We start from the raw sequence: 16,018 nt of genomic DNA, 5'->3' as shown, positions 1-16,018 counted from the left end.
TTCATGTGTAAGCAAATGGACTTTGCACAATTTCACAACTATGAAAAAATAAGGCAGCTGATATAGAGAGCACTGCAAGCTTTCTTCACATTTTTGGCTTACAATTACACAGGCTACAAACTGAAGCAACAATTCATCAAGCATACAGGCTAAACCAAAGTGGTCTTGCAGACCCCCCCTCCCACCTCCATTACCCTTCAGTGTTTTGGCAAAGACTGATATATGGCTAAACAGAAAAAAATAAGTATTTAAGTGTTCTTATTGGGGGCAGATTCAGTAAATACAAACTGGACTAAAATACACCCCTATTAGTTGAAAATATGGAAACCTGAAAGCCTCGTCTGTGCTATTTTGATAGGGCAGTGTAAGCCAAGAAAATTGCATGGCTTAAGCAACAAAGAAAAAAGCCAAATCTTATTAAGCCAGACAGCAAACTATCACTTTTAAGAGTCAAGCTTTTGAAAAAAATCAATAAAGGTTATCTTCTGGGTTAAGCTGAACACATGCTTACTTCACCGTTTTGCATAAGAGAAATTAAAGCAATCTAAAGTCAAGACATATAGCCACCTCACCCCACCCCATCTGTCCCAGATGTTACTGGTGCCACCATTAATTAAGGCCGGCCCTATAATACAGGTGTAATCGACATAAATCAGGGGCTTGTCTGAGTTGGACTTCCCAGTGGAAGATAGGCAGCTGAGGAAGGTCTTTGTCTCTGAGCCGGAGAGAAGTTCTGAGGTTCTGATGTCAGAGTGGTGGATGAAGAAGATGATGTGACAGATGCTGCTTGTGGTGCCTGATACCTGCAAACCATTGCAAAAACCACTGACTATATTTTAATCTTTAATATCACAGAATGATAGACAAGATTTAATAGGTGAGATATAAAAAACAAAATAAAAAATTTGAATTGTATTTAAAGCAGAATGGTGCAATGTATGGTAAAGTGCAAGGACATGTTTTCAGGAAATCCAATTTATTAAAGAGGAAAACTGAAGACAAAGTGATATAATTATTCTTCAGTTAGAGCCATAAATAAAGAAATTATCTGCTTGCTGTTCTCTTACCAGGACTTAGATTTCCTGACCCTTGGTGATGCAGTCCTTTCTCTAAAGAAAACATTTGCCAGGGGATCGTGTATTAGCCTCGGTGTAAAGGCTCTCTCCAGGTGAGTACCATCAAGATTTAAGGTGAACATGGTTGGGGGAGACATGTCTAACTCCAAAAGCATGATGTTCTCAGCCTGTAATGACATACAACAATAAAAATGTAGTTAAAAAACACATTTACTTGCACAAAAAACCCAGCCTCCACTCTAGGCCAGTTTCCATGGAGAAGCACATTAGATTTAATCTGAACAGTCACAGAGACCAAGATATCCCAGCTCAGTCTAATGTTGGGTTACCTTGATACTGATGAAATCCATAAAAAAATTATAGTTTTGCTGGATATAAGGATATCAATATGATCTCTATTGTGGTCATCACTCCTAGGTTGTGCTGACAGCCTGAAATCAATGTTAGACTCTTCCATGGTGCTGACTGGTCTTCCCTGCCGTGAGTGTATTTGAACTGAGAACCCGGTGTTAACGACCACTGCTGTAAAAGACCTGTCTATATTTAAACAAGATGGCTATGAGGTAATGCTAGCAAGTTCAGTTATTAGGTGCCTCCATGCACTGTACAGGTGCATGACACAGACTGGAGACTGGACACAGATGTTTCTAATAGTCTGTTAGTACACTTAATCAGACAGCTATAATATTTGCCCGATAACTGCATTAGAAATGCTCCATAAAACACCAACACCACAGACATAGATCAAATCCAGTGACCTGAATTAGCTGAAGTGATGCCTAGATGCAGAGTTAAAAGTTTGGACCCAGCCAAGTTCTTTGCAATTCAAAAATGGTGTGCAACTGTTGCACACCAAAAACCTTCCATCATTTTATGCACATAGTTTTCTCCCTTTCCAGTAAAGGCTTCTGTTGCAAAGCTTCTGCTCTTTAATGTCTTATTAACAGTATCTTAACACTGATAAAACGTGGAACATTAAACAGCCATAGAGTGATGAGTGATTCTTCTGAAATGTAAACTATATGCTTTCTTACAATAATGGCTCACTGGCTAAAGATGCAAAAGTTAAATCTGTGAATAGTTTCCATGGCTACAATGGTCTCCGCATCCTTCAGCAAAGGTTGGTGGTTGTGAACATGAAAATGGAAATTAGATCACAACTTCCCTGTTTCGCTGCTGTTTCTGCCAACTGGCCTTGTGAATTTCCAAACACTGACCTGGTATCGAGATGGGGCCCCGGTAGCTGTGGCAACAGCCATCTGTGCATATTGGCTGACCGGCCTCTTGTAGCCCAAAGCTGAGAGAGGCCTTCTCCTGACCTGAGTGGGTGTACTGAAAAAAAAAAAAAACATAGGAAAGGATGAATTTATGCAGTTAAATACACTTAGGTTGCATGTCACCTGAGATGTAAACCTTTTTGAGACCCATGTTCCCCATAGATAGCCAGCTAATTAGCTTGTAGCAATATAGCTCAACATGGCAAATTTCCCAGGTTAGGAAATAAAAATACACCAGATTCATGAGTATTCATAATATATCGTTATCTGTAATCCTTAAGACTAGAGCCATTGTCATGTGAAGGATTTTTTTTTTTTACTTTAGTGACTCCCAGTGGTAGCTAAAATTATTGTGGCTGAAAAATACCAGATATGCTGTTAGATGTTAGAATTTAGACACAAATTCTATCAATATAGTCAGTATATGAAGTGCTAAAATATCTTTTGGCCAGATCCACTTTTCTGGTTATGTGCTTCTGATACTTAATTCCTATAATTCCTTAATTCCAGTATCTTATTCTTATCTTATTCCAGTGGGGGTTTTTTTTTCAAATTTTTCTATGTAACTTTGCACTGTCCACTTTCTGCTGTAACAAAACAAATTTCCCACGTGTGGGACTAATAAAGGTTATCTTATCTTATATTTTCCAGGGGGTTGATTGAGAGCCCATAGAAAAGAAACGTGCAGGTGCATTTAAGTGTAAAGCATGCAGATCAAAAGAACTATAATAGCTACAGTAGAAAAAGCACATGTATATCCCTTATTTAAAACCTTACCTTATATTCCAGGTACACAGTGACTGGTGTTTTTCTGTTTCAGTGATGGATTTCTTGTGTGCTCACAATTTCTTTATGAGAATGTTCTTTCTTTACTGTACCATTTACAGATACAGATATTTAATTTACTGACCTCTCTGATGGAATAACTGGTCGGAGTCTCCACTGGTCCTCCTCGCTGTCAAAGTACAGCCTATTTATAATTTTGTTCTTTTCCTCGGGAGGTATAAAATTCTCAATCAAGAGATATCTGTAATACAGAAGACAAGTGGGTGCAAATTGAAATCAGCCAAAATAATACAAACTAAATTCCTGTGTAAAATGGTGTAAAGTGGAAACAAAAACTTGGGCATATGTGTGTTTTATTAGGACAGTCTTAGAGTACCTTTAGATAATTGTTGTCTTGAATGAAGGTGAGACATCGGTTTAACTTGATATATATTAATGATATTATAGTGATATAGTATGACAGGAAGACACCTCAATGATGGCGTAAAATTTAAAAGCTTAGGTTGTATATCTCCAGGTGAGGTCTAGCCCAAGTTGCACCAATGAACAACAAAAAATATTATCTTTGTTACAAGCATGCATGAATAATTTGCATTCCTGATGACTAAGAAAGAACAATGGTAAAGACCCAAAGTCATGAAAAAGTTTATTAGTTTATCAAATAAAACTTGCCAAATAAAGATGCATTATAGCCAAAATTGGGTGGATTTCTTTCTTCTTTTTTTCTAAAAAGAAAAATTCCATCATGTATGTTTTATGTACTACTTACTTGTACTTGAGCTCTCGGGTGAGCTCATTCTGCGTCTGTTCAAGTTCCTGTCTTGTTGTGATGTGTTCGTCAATGATTTCTTTCATCTCTCCCTTCAGTACCTGTAGTTTGTTACACAACTGTACAGAAAGGACAGAACAGAGGTCTGCATCACGAAACCTGGAGTAGCAAAATGTTTGCATGAAAACAGTGATGGTTTATGCAAATGTAAAATACCCCCTCACAAGAAAAGTCATTAAAACCTCAAAGTTAAGCGCACAATAACAATGGCTAATCTGTACTAATTCTTTTACTGACATTGCCTGTGTAAAAAGGATTGTTTATAATAAATAAGACTAATAGTTATTTGGTTTTCCAATAATGCCATTGGGACGCATTAGTGGGTGAGTCATCTTACTCTTTTCAGCTTCTTTGTCTTAAGTTCGATCTCCTGCTGCAGGGAAGAGTATGTTTCTTTCATTTCCAAGGTCTCCTCATCCTGCAGCATCATCTGCTGTTGGATCTCTCGCTCTTGTCTTATCTGGAAATCAAACATTCAAAGCTGAATACAAGCAATAAAAAAGTTTCTTTATTATTGATTTGATTTTAGACACTATTAATAACCTGTTCTGCAATTTCTTGTTTCTTCTGCTCAAGCATTTTTTGTTGTTCATTGGTGTGATCGATTATAGTCTTTCCCCCAACTAACAGTTTGCTCTCCATGGCCTGTGAACAAAGATGCAATTAATTATTTATGCAGATTTCTTTTGTTCCACCAGTGCCTCGTTAATCTGAAATTGTACTGATTAATTCACTGGTTTCACACTCACAATACCTTATATTTCTCTATGATCTTCTCCACAGAATCTTGATCCCACTGCATGTCCTCCACGCTTCTTCTGTTTTCATTCAGGTGCTTTAACTTTTCACTGCTTCCCTGGCAAGCCAGGACTATTGGGATGTCACCTCCATCTTTCATGTTCACATCTGGTTCCTCTTCAACAGTCTTCCACACATCAGCATCCCTCTCTCTAAGGATGTCCTCCTCCATGCCAGCCAAACTTTTACTCAATCTTTTGCTATTCCTCCTCCTTCTTCTCTCTTTTGCGAGCATCCCCCGCTCCTCTAGCTGAGCTTTCAAGCGTGCGATCTCCTCCTGAAACTCCCTCAGCAGGGCATCTTTGGGGTCCTCATTAATCCGTGGTTTGTTCTTTATTTTCTTGGCTCTGCTGGCGTATCTCAGCGTGGCCAGGGATTCATCAAAATTCTTGTGCGAAGGCCCCACTGTTGCTATCATGACGGTCTTTGCATTGCCACCCAGGGAGTCCTGGAGCAAGCGGGTCAGTTTGGAGTCTCTGTATGGAACGTGGGTGCTCTTCCCATCCACCAGAGCTGAAATGACATTCCCCAGCGCAGAAAGGGACAGGTTGATTTTGGCAGCTTCCTTCAGACGCTTCCCCTTGGCGCCTGTCTTGCTCTGGCGCTCGCTGCCAGCCAGGTCAACCATGTTCAGCTTCCCAACTCGGATGTGGTCCTCACCGTCTGGCCCTACTTCACTGCACTCCACAGTGATGACAAAAATTGCATGAGACCTAGAGCTGCGTTCATTCATGTTGGTGAACCCCACAGACCTGGACTGGTTGCCTATGTTCATCACATGTTCAATCTCTGTGGCATTCTTGGTCACCACTGAAGACAGGTCTTTAACATACACACCAAAGTCTGGGCTTTCTTTAAGTTCCAGTTTCCTGTTGTTATCTTTGCACAGCAGGTCTCTGATTTCCTCCTGGTAGATCTCGAGATAGGATGACCTCACCAGGTATTTCTGATTCTGGGTTCTGGATATTTGGGTGAAAATGTGCTGAAATGAATTAGGTATGACACCTCTCCTCTCTGGGTCGTTTGAAACCCCTTGCATGGTGTGGGTTTTACCTGTCCCAGTTTGTCCGTAAGCAAATATAGTCCCGTTGAAGCCTTGGAGCACGGACTCCACCAAAGGTCTCACCGCATCGTCATAAATGTCGCTTTGCTTTGAATTCCATCCGTAAACAGAATCAAACGTGAATACTTTCATTGGCTCATCAGGTGGTGCCTTCGGGTTCCTGACGGTGATCTGCCCCAGTTTGTCATCAATCTCTAAAATGTTTTCAGACCCCGCTATCTCTTCTCTTCTGCTGAACGGCCGGCAGCGGACCACTACCCTGACCGCCTCACAATGTTTGGTTTTGGACATTTTAGCTTAAAAAAACAAACAAACAAAAAACCTAACCTCTCCTCACCACGTTAAAAAAAGCCATTACCTCGCGCTGAGTCCATATAATTTCTCTTCTCCGTACAGGTGCAGCAACTCCCATTTTATTTAGTGAAGGCAGCCAAACAAGTCAGACACGCCTCATGTGAGCCGCTTTCATCACCCCCCGATGACCGCAGCATCTCCTCCGCCCTGAGCATCTCTCAGAAAACAGGCGATGTCACAAGCTTGTAGAGGATGCTGATGAAGAGGGGGGGGAAAAAAATCCAGAATATCCATCCATCCAGACCCAGCCCACACGTCCCCGGTACACACCCTGCTCTGCGGACAATGGAAGTAAGACATGTGACTTGCGCAACGAATTAGATTTCAGCAAATCTTGTGGCCCACAGACGCGGATCGTTTCCCATCTAAGCAGCACGTGAACGCACCTCGCAAAAGACAACGCAGGTTTAATTCATTCAAGCTTTTATTTCACATCACATTGTCCAGACCAAACCAGAAAATCTTCCACGTAGAAAAAAAGAATGAAAAGGCATTCACTGAAACATACTTGTAGACATTCATTATAGAGGAAGTTCATTGTTACCATTTGGAGCAGTTTATTTTACATCTACAGTGTTTTTACATATGCAATGTGTAAATAATTGGCCCCTAACACACCTATTTAATGTGTTAGTTAATGATAAAAAAACCCAACTTCAATTCTAGATCATCCATTGCCAGTTTATTAGATAGACCTAACAAAAACCAATGCAGACTGATCTCCATGAAGATGGAAATGTTCCAGTTTTTCTGACAGTTTTAAAGAGGTATTGCTTGTGCTTTATGATCATTTGGGATGCTTTTGTGCACACATTGGGTTTTTTTTTAAACCAGTGAGTGCAGGTTAAATAAGAAAAATAAACCTTAACCGTGGGAAAGAATTCAACACACCTCAGATTGCATCCTGTCAAATAATCACAAAATTAGATCTACACCACTTTAAAACAGCATTAAAAATAACAGAACATTACAAATTTCATGAAGGCAGGATTTACTGTAGGACCCCCCCCCCGATATAAATGTTAGGCACATTCAAATGGCGGGCTTGAGTTTTTACTATGAGCTACTGGCACAGCATGGTGATTCGGTCACTTGTGAAATTTCTTGCTGGAATCTTTTGCATGGTCCAGCAGAAGCTGGCATGGTGTAAACTGATTCCCATAGATGGCCTCATATTGCCTCATCTTGTTCACCAGTTTGTCAGCACCGAAGCTGTCCACAAAACGGAAAGGTCCTGGAAGCAGCAAGATGTATAATAAATATTAGTAATATGTACATTAAAAAGAAGTAGTTGCAAGAAGAGTATTCAGTTGTGAAATGGCTTTGCAATGAAATCTGACCTCCAAGGTAGGGGGGGAATCCAAGACCAAACACTGCTCCGATGTCTCCTTCCAAGGGGTTGTTCAAAATACCTTCTTGCAAACACATCACAGCTTCGTTGACAAATCGAGAGACAAGTCTGTACTGCACTTCAGAGTCTGATGAACTGTGAGAAACACGAGTGGTTAAACATCCCAACCTCAAGAAACTAGTAGAGCACTGCATGAACTTTTAGACCTGCAATGATGGCACTTTTTTATTTCTTTTCTATAAGAAAAGCCTGAACTGAATGTCCTTTTTACCTCTATAACTGTCAACTTACACAGAGGGGTTTGGTGTCAACTTGTATTTCTCAAGAATGTCTCCAATATCCGGGTTCACATCTCTGACTTTAGTTCCTGGCTGGTAGACGTAGCAACCCTTTCCTGATTTGCGGCCTTGAGAATAATAAAGCAAACATTAACACAATTGATAATCAAGTAAAATTAAAACTTAAGCCCTTAAGTCACTCACCATATTTCAGTAAGAAGCGAAGTACATACCCTTGAATCCCAGATCCACCATAGTCTTCAAAACCTCCACATTTCCACCACCAAAGCGGGAGCCAAAAGCTTTCCCAAGGTCCTCTGCCACATGGGCTCCAACGTCAATGCCAACTTCATCAGCCAGTGTGGCCAAACCCACGGGGAACCCAAAATCTGTGGTGAGTGCGTCCAGTTTCTTGGGGTCAACACCTTCCTGTAAATGCGGAAAGATAAATTAACATATTCTCTATTAAATAATGAATGCTGTTACATCATTTGCAGCAGTCAGCACTGAACTCCGAGCTGGAATTTGTTACTGGAACAACACTAACCTGAAGTAATCGCACTGCCTCAGCCAACATGGGAGCCAGGCATCTTGTTGTGTAGAATCCGGGTCCATCCTGCAAAAACATGTAAAATTTTCAGTTAAACCATTGTTAGTTTTAGTTTAAACTAAGAGAGGAAAGAACACTCATGGCGCCAAATCTCACCCCAACAACTATGATGACTTTTCCCTGCTTCAGGCCAACTGCCACAGCGGAGGCAGTGGTGTCCTTTGATGTCTTATCAGTGGTTATAATCTCAAGGAGTTGCATCTTGTCCACTGGAGAGAAGTAGTGCATTCCAATTACCTAAGAATGGAGAAATAAAACAAATCAAATCTTTTCGATTTCAGGTTAGGTCAACATCAGCACCATTTTTATGGATTTTTTGTTTTTTTGCCATAATAGAAGAAATGGCCAGCAGGCCAAAATGAATGTATACAGCATTATTTGAAAGGTGGATCTTAGGAAGTTAAACTGTTCTCAAGTACAGACCTTTTCTGGTCTTTTGCTGGCAGCTGCGATGTCCTTTATGGGCAGAGCAGATGTGTTGCTGGCAAATATGCAGTGAGGGGGGATCACCTGAGAACAAAAGCAAGATCACAGCTCAAAGTTACAGTTAGTGCTACAAATGCTTACAAACAAAGTATAAATCACATGGTTTAAAAAAAATAAAATCATACTCACAGCTTCCACCTCTTTCACAACTTTATGCTTGATGTTTATGTCTTCAAACACAGCTTCAATAACCATGTCGGCCTTTTCGAAACCCTTGTACTCCAACTGGCCAGTCAGGTTCGACTGTATGGAGTCTCTCTCAAACGATGTAATTCTCTTCTTTTTGGTCTTATCATTGAGCCTTGTTTTAAAAGAAAGAAGTCATACGAGTCATCAAAAAAGCTATAAAATTACCAGAAGTGATTTGAAGGTTATTTTCTTATGACTGTGTCACTGCATCCACCATATTTCCCATCAGTATGTGGGTTTAGTGCTGGGTGATATATAAATGAGCTCACCCTTTGTAAACCTGCTGTTCGCCTCTCGCCAGTCCTTCCACTGTGGTGTCTTTCAGGATTGTATGCACACCTTTGTCCACGCTCACCTGAGCAATACCTGCTCCCATAAGACCTGCTCCCAAGATGGCAAGAGTCCTAGTGGTAAAGAAAGACAACCTAGATGTTAACTTGCTGTCATGAGGGTCAATGTGTCATATTATTTAAAAAAAAAAAAAAAATTAAAAAATAAATAATAATAATAATAATTCAGCAGCAGGAAGTCACACAGGACTGAAACTCATAAAAAAAAAAAAATAGTAAAATATCAAGGGCAGGACATTTGCAACTTTAATTATTAAAACAGACAGACTTGCTTGGGAATGTTCATATGTGTTGTACTTTTTTTGAAAGCTTTTGGCTTGTTTATAGTTCTGTTTTGAATTCTGGCAAATTATCATTTGTGTTAAAATTCTTTATGTTTAAACAAAGCAAAATAAAATAAAGATGTTGTTTTGTTTTGTTTTTTTAAATTGCTGGATGCAAATATGCTAACCCCCTTCCCATCTGCGTTACACTTACTTCACTTCTCTCTCAGGGGTTCCAAAGCGATTCTTCTTGCATGCAACCTGACCATGGTACAGACCAATCAGGGCTGCCGATTCTGAAGTTTTAGCCAACTGACCAAAATTCTGTGATAAACATGAATATTGATGCCGTTTATAAACACATTTTATTTATGTAAATATTTAGGGTGCCATTAATGTAGGAAAACAAACCTCACCTGAGACTCCGCTAGGTATCCAGCAACAGGTCCTTGTTCAACTCCAGTTTTCACACACTAAGAGGAGGAAAAAATATATATTAAAAATGTTATATCATTTTTTTTTTAAATATCTCGCCATAGAGAGCCAAAGGTCCAGATTGCATTAGAAAGGTTTACCCAAAAGCGATGCCATGACTTTGACTTCTCTATACTATATCTTTCACTGTATTTTCTAAAACATATTCATTAGAAGGCGCTTTTACTTACTTCAATGATTTTCAGGGGTGCTGGATAAAGTCCTTTGCTCTGCTTCATAACTTTGCCATGGACCGTTTTGTAAATCTGATTCCGGACAAAGGGGAAGCTCATAACATAGTCTTGAATCTCTATGGAGACAAGAACAGAAATTTTATTTATGATAAAACAAGCAAGAGTGACTACAGAATCAAATGATAAACAAATCCAATACAACTTACTCTGCATTGTACCCTTTTCTTTGCGAAGAGAAATCTTTTTGTTGGCAATCCCTTTGGCACACTCAATGGCAACTTCCTCAAGGTATTCTATTGTTCTTTCCTCTGGACTCTTCAGTCCCGGTCCTTTAATACAAACAGAAATAATCTCATCCTCCGACTGAACAACGCACACTCAAATGCTTACCAAACTGCAAAGATTACAACAATTGCACATGATAATACTTAAAATTACCCACATGTTCACCATTTTTTAATTTTACTTGGGTAGCATTAGAGTTTTACCTAGAGGAGATACGAGTTGGTCAACAAGCCCCATCTTCTTGGCTTTCTCTGCTTGGATATTTCGTCCTGTCAGCATCATGTCAAAAGCAGAGGGGAGGCCAACCTACAGGTAAAGAAAGCAGATCAATAATGCACTGAATATTCATCACTATTTAATGTGTGGAGAAAGAAAAATACACTAATACATTTTTTTAATGTTTTTATTTTTTATTTTTATAGAGGTTATAATGTGGTCCACACTAGAAAACAGCACATGATGAACTGGAGTGATAACCAGTCTGCAAAGTCTCCAACAGCTTAAACCAATTACGAGCATTACCCGACTGCTCTGTATTAGAGCTTCGCCAATATACAACATCGTTGCTGCTATTTCACAAGTATCTGCCTGAATGCCACTTTTTTATGTGAATAAAGTTCAAGAAAATCAAAGACAATTTAGAGAATATAATCCAGTACGAACCATTTTGGGGAGTCTTTGCGTACCACCAGCTCCAGGTAGAAGACCCAGCATCACTTCTGGAGTCCCAAGAACTGTTTTTTTGCTCTTTGTTGCAACTCTGTACTGGCAGGCAATAGCAAACTGAAATGCAACACAAAGAGCGAGTTAGAGAACACATTATAATCATCGATCCCTGTTAAACACAGCAAGCTGCTAAAAATAACACTTATTTACCTCTAAGCCTCCTCCTAAGCAAGAACCATTGATGGCAGCGACAATGGGCTTTGGAGATTTTTCAATCTGCTCAAACATTTTCTGTCCTTCCTGAGAAAGTTTGGTAACCTCTTCTGGGGTTTTGCAGCCCTGGATCATACTGAATCAGATGTAGAATATTTTAAATGAAATGACAAGCCACTTGGACTCATTATTCAGAGATGTCACCAACTTTAGAGTCGCACTTTGTGTCTGCAGTACCACCCAAGAGAAGTGGATTTAAGGAGTTTGTGCTTACTTGATATCAGCTCCTGCAATGAAACATCCCGGCTTTGATGAGATAAGAACAGCACTTTTAACGGCATCGTTTTCCCACACTTCATTCATCACCTCTGTCATCTCTTTTTGCATTTGAATAGACAGTGTGTTGACCTAGAGGGAAACATAATTATAGTTACATTTAACCTGCACAATGCAAGACTGCAAAATAAACTAAACGTCTGTTACTGAGCTCACACCTTTGAGTTTGGGTCATTAATCCGTACAACAGCTACGTCTCCCTTGACTTCATAGTTCACATGTGTTCGGGCTACAAATACAGAAAGAAGAGAGTGTAATTAGGTTCAGCGAGTGTCTGACATATTTTTATACATATATGATTGTTCTGAAATTACCTAGCATGGCAGGAGATACTGAGAAGGAGCGATAAGATGGCCCTGTAAAAACCAAGGGAAAAGACAGTGCATTATTAGTTTATCTGCCAAGTTACTATTGGGTTATTCCATCACAAATCTCTGTGACTTCTGCTGATCCATGTCCCATTTGCCTGAAAATTTTATGATCTAAAGTTAGGATACATACACTAATTGCTGTTCAATTTTAGCTTCATATATGAAGATACATTTTTAAGATACATTTTTTTGGTATCCAATAACCTTTTTCCAACATTTTTTCCCCACAAAGTTAATTCTGAGGTAGTATTTGTACATGAATATAACTATTTAAATATATATTAAAGATAAATGCCCAAACTTTTCTTACCATAAAGTTCAATCAGAAATAGGATTAGGGTCTTGGCCTTGGAAGACTACCCACATGAAAGAAGCTACTAATCCCCCCTTTTATTACTGTTAATTATTCTGCTATAGATATATATTTTTTATGTAGCAAAATATTTACATTATACTTAGTGAGCCCTTGAAATCTCTTGGTATATTTTAAACTTAACCTGAATTAACACAATCCTCCGGGGTAGTACATGTCAAAATGGTTTGTATAGGATGTATTGAAAAGGATGTGAAATATGCATGCATTTCACAAAATCATTTTTTAGTTATAAATTAGAGTAAAATCTGGAAAACAATCACAAATTTAGTTTTTCTGGAATAGCTACAGATATTTCTTTTTTATTGTACAACTTGTCATATTAGCTCAATCCTGCACCAAAGTTAAGTAAGTTGATTATTCATTTCACATTCAAAAGTATTCTAGCAGTTTTGTTTTGCATAATTGTGAAATACAAGTATATATCATTTAGAAACGGTCACTTTGTCTTTTTTTATATAAAGGTTTATATTAGTATGAGCTCAAATGTAAGACTTTCTAAGACTGCTTAAATTTATTTTTTCATATTTGAACTAAAAATGCAGATATATCTGTCCCATGTTACAGCTTCTGTTTCAATTTTATAGTAAGAAAGAAGTTCAGGTTTTTACTTTTAATAGTTTTTGAGATATTAATGTTCAATGGCGTCAGATTTCAATGTGCGAAAAAAAGCGCCTGAAACTGGATGGGCAGGCCTTCTATAACAAAAATCTCTTTTTCTACATATACACATACGTGTGTGAAGCAAAACTTTCACAACAATCATTATGTATGTTCAAATCTTGGGCATAAAAGACAAATAAGAAATGGTCGAATAGAAAAAAATGTCATGATCTGAGATGGAATAACCCTGTTGCAACCAGTCTTTAAAACATTTTAAAATATTTTGAACAATATCTTTTGCGTACAGATTTAAGATTCAATGTCATATTTAAAAGTAACTTAAACCGAATGCCCTAATGCATTAAATACATTGATGCATATGAAACGTTCACACAACATTTCCGTGACCTCAGTGCACAGCGACCTTTCACCTACATTCTCCCCTCACCAGTAGGACAGAAACCGCGGTCATCACAATTGAGAATACTGTACACAAGCCTTTAAATCTCAGTCTGAACTGTCTTAATCAAGACAATTTAAAGCTTAAAAGTGAAGCAAATCCATTTACAGCTGTAACTTTGATCCACTCCCACTTTAATTTATGGGATTCCGTAGCAGTAGGCTAGCTAGCGCTTAAAGGTTTTCTCGCTACATTGATAAAGGTTTAGGAGTGTCACGCACTTTGAAATTCTGGTTAAACTTTAATTGAGATATAGGTTTACTGACTCAAAATTAGCGTTGTTTAACCTGCACTACCACACGTTTCTGCAGGGCATTCATTAGTGCTAACAGCTAGTCGCAAGCTAATTATACATTTACGACACTTAAAAACCTTTGGACTCTTGCTGTCATTCTCTCTTCCGCCTTTGCTTAAAATGTCTGCATGAAACAAGTGTATAGTATACCTGTGAAAAGATTATATCTCCTTAACGTCAGTCTGGAGAGAACACCAACAGCTCGTACACCGGCCATCTTAGAAGCGTAGGTCAGTCTGCGGTGGCGTGAAGTGAAGCTAGCTAACTAGGAGGTGCTTTAGAAGAGAGGAACGAATACAAGACTTGTACTACTTCCTGAAAGCGGTCAATCGGACAAGATACTTATTGGCTGTCTTTCAACAAACCCCCACAGCATTGGTCAAATCTCAGGAACTCGCAGCTAATTGGACGCCCAAAGACTACAAAACGCCTCTTAACTAAACTGTTAAAAATGAACCAAACGTAAATACTGCCGGCTGGGTTTCATCCACACTGTCATCCAGATGCCCTTATACATTTTTTAAAAATAAAATTTTCAAGCAATTACTACTATTGTTATTACTATTTTGTGCATAGCGAAAATGTTCAATTTTAAAGTTAACAATCACACCGTATTCATGATGCAATCGCAGCATGCTACCACAAGGTAGAGGCAGAAATCAGTGAATACAAACATAACCAGAATATTTGCACTGAGTTCTTTAAATCCCAGAGATATTTACCTATGTATATGTTTTTATGACTAAAATGTCCTTTAGCTACAGATTTCGGAGAAGTGGTGCCTTTTAATAAAGACAAGCAGGAAGAACTGCGTCTTTTAAAATAAATAAATAAATAAATTATTTGCCTAAAGCTACAGTCTTCTGCATATTTTGCTTGTACACTTGTACAGGTTGAGTGATCAGGCAGGATGTTTACAGATGACATTGTGATTTGTAGTGAGGGTAGAGAACAGGTGGAAGAAAGCCTGGAGAGGTGTAGGTATGTTTTGGAGAGAACGGGAGTGCAAGTCTAAATACATGTGTGAATGAGAGGGAGCGTGTATTATATGAATCCAACTCATGTTACGCAGTCCAAATACAGTGACAGTTGTCCATGTCATTTGTTTAATTCCAGTTTTTAATCAAGTTCCAGTGGCCTCTGCTAAAAAAAAGATGAGTTATTAAATTAATATTGTGTCCAGAGTTTTCCATATTCACAAGATCAGAGATTTTCACATTGAAATAGAAGGAGGATCATCTCTGACCCACTTCACAATTTTTTTGCTAACATTAAAAGAGAATTGATCACATTCTCCTTTTCTTTAAGGGAGGAGGGAAATTACTTAAACTGACACAGAAGTGGATTTGCAGAAATTTGCTACTATTGTTGTACCAACAGTTGAACATTTTAATTTTAATGTGTTTCCACAAAAAGTGGAACCTAGTGCCTATACAAGATTTACATATCGGACAGTTACTGTGGAGGACTCAACTTTGTAAGGTGACAATTAATGTAGGACAGTATATATATATATATATATATATATATATATATATATATATATATATATATATATATATATATATATATATATATATATATATATATATGTATATATATATATATATATATATATATATATATATATATATATATATATATATATCCATCCATCCATCCTCATCCGCTTTATCCGAGGTCGGGTCATGGGGCAGCAGCCTAAGCAGAGAAGCCCAGACCTCCCTCTCCCCAGCCACCTCCTCCAGCTCATCCGGGGAACACCAAGGTGTTCCCAGGCCAGCCGAGATATAATCTCTCCAGCGCGTCCTGGGTCTGCCCTGGGCCTCCTCCCGTGGGACATGCCCGAACACCTCGCCCAGGAGGCGCCCAGGGGCATCCTTGTCAGATGCCCGAACCACCTCAACTGGCTCCTTTCGATGTGGATATATATATATATATATATATATATATATATATATATATATATATATATATATATATATATATATATATATATATTTTTTTCAGGTATCCCATATATCAGGTGATAAACAGA

General features: G+C 38.5%; 2 protein-coding genes across 2 annotated transcripts; both read right to left on the bottom strand.

The window, feature by feature from the left end:
• Nucleotides 1-269: 269 nt before the first annotated feature.
• On the bottom strand, nucleotides 270-6,439 carry LOC116310322 (kinesin-like protein KIF3B). Its single transcript, XM_031727084.2, has 8 exons — nucleotides 4,723-6,439; nucleotides 4,512-4,613; nucleotides 4,306-4,428; nucleotides 3,909-4,027; nucleotides 3,264-3,380; nucleotides 2,294-2,408; nucleotides 1,068-1,243; nucleotides 270-803 (listed from the first exon to the last, which is right to left on the bottom strand). The coding sequence occupies exons 1-8, from the start codon at nucleotides 6,118-6,120 to the stop codon at nucleotides 653-655; spliced, it is 2,301 nt and encodes a 766-aa protein (XP_031582944.1). The 5' UTR covers nucleotides 6,121-6,439; the 3' UTR covers nucleotides 270-652.
• Nucleotides 6,440-6,589: 150 nt separating this feature from the next.
• hadhab (hydroxyacyl-CoA dehydrogenase trifunctional multienzyme complex subunit alpha b) lies at nucleotides 6,590-14,269 on the bottom strand. The gene is made up of 20 exons (XM_031727078.2): nucleotides 14,131-14,269; nucleotides 12,193-12,234; nucleotides 12,037-12,107; nucleotides 11,817-11,950; nucleotides 11,540-11,678; nucleotides 11,327-11,446; nucleotides 10,867-10,969; nucleotides 10,585-10,707; nucleotides 10,376-10,494; nucleotides 10,127-10,183; nucleotides 9,925-10,034; nucleotides 9,367-9,501; nucleotides 9,038-9,209; nucleotides 8,846-8,932; nucleotides 8,519-8,659; nucleotides 8,360-8,428; nucleotides 8,046-8,241; nucleotides 7,826-7,940; nucleotides 7,524-7,669; nucleotides 6,590-7,417 (listed from the first exon to the last, which is right to left on the bottom strand). Exons 1-20 carry the CDS (start codon nucleotides 14,195-14,197, stop codon nucleotides 7,272-7,274), a joined length of 2,292 nt encoding a protein of 763 aa, XP_031582938.1. The 5' UTR covers nucleotides 14,198-14,269; the 3' UTR covers nucleotides 6,590-7,271.
• Between the last annotated feature and the right edge of the window lie 1,749 nt (nucleotides 14,270-16,018).

Source organism: Oreochromis aureus, linkage group 19, assembly GCF_013358895.1.
Source record: "Oreochromis aureus strain Israel breed Guangdong linkage group 19, ZZ_aureus, whole genome shotgun sequence".
In the NCBI taxonomy this organism is placed as follows: Eukaryota; Metazoa; Chordata; class Actinopteri; order Cichliformes; family Cichlidae; genus Oreochromis; species Oreochromis aureus.
The sequence above is the reverse complement of the archived record's forward strand: the minus strand, read 5'-3'. Positions and strand labels throughout refer to the sequence as shown.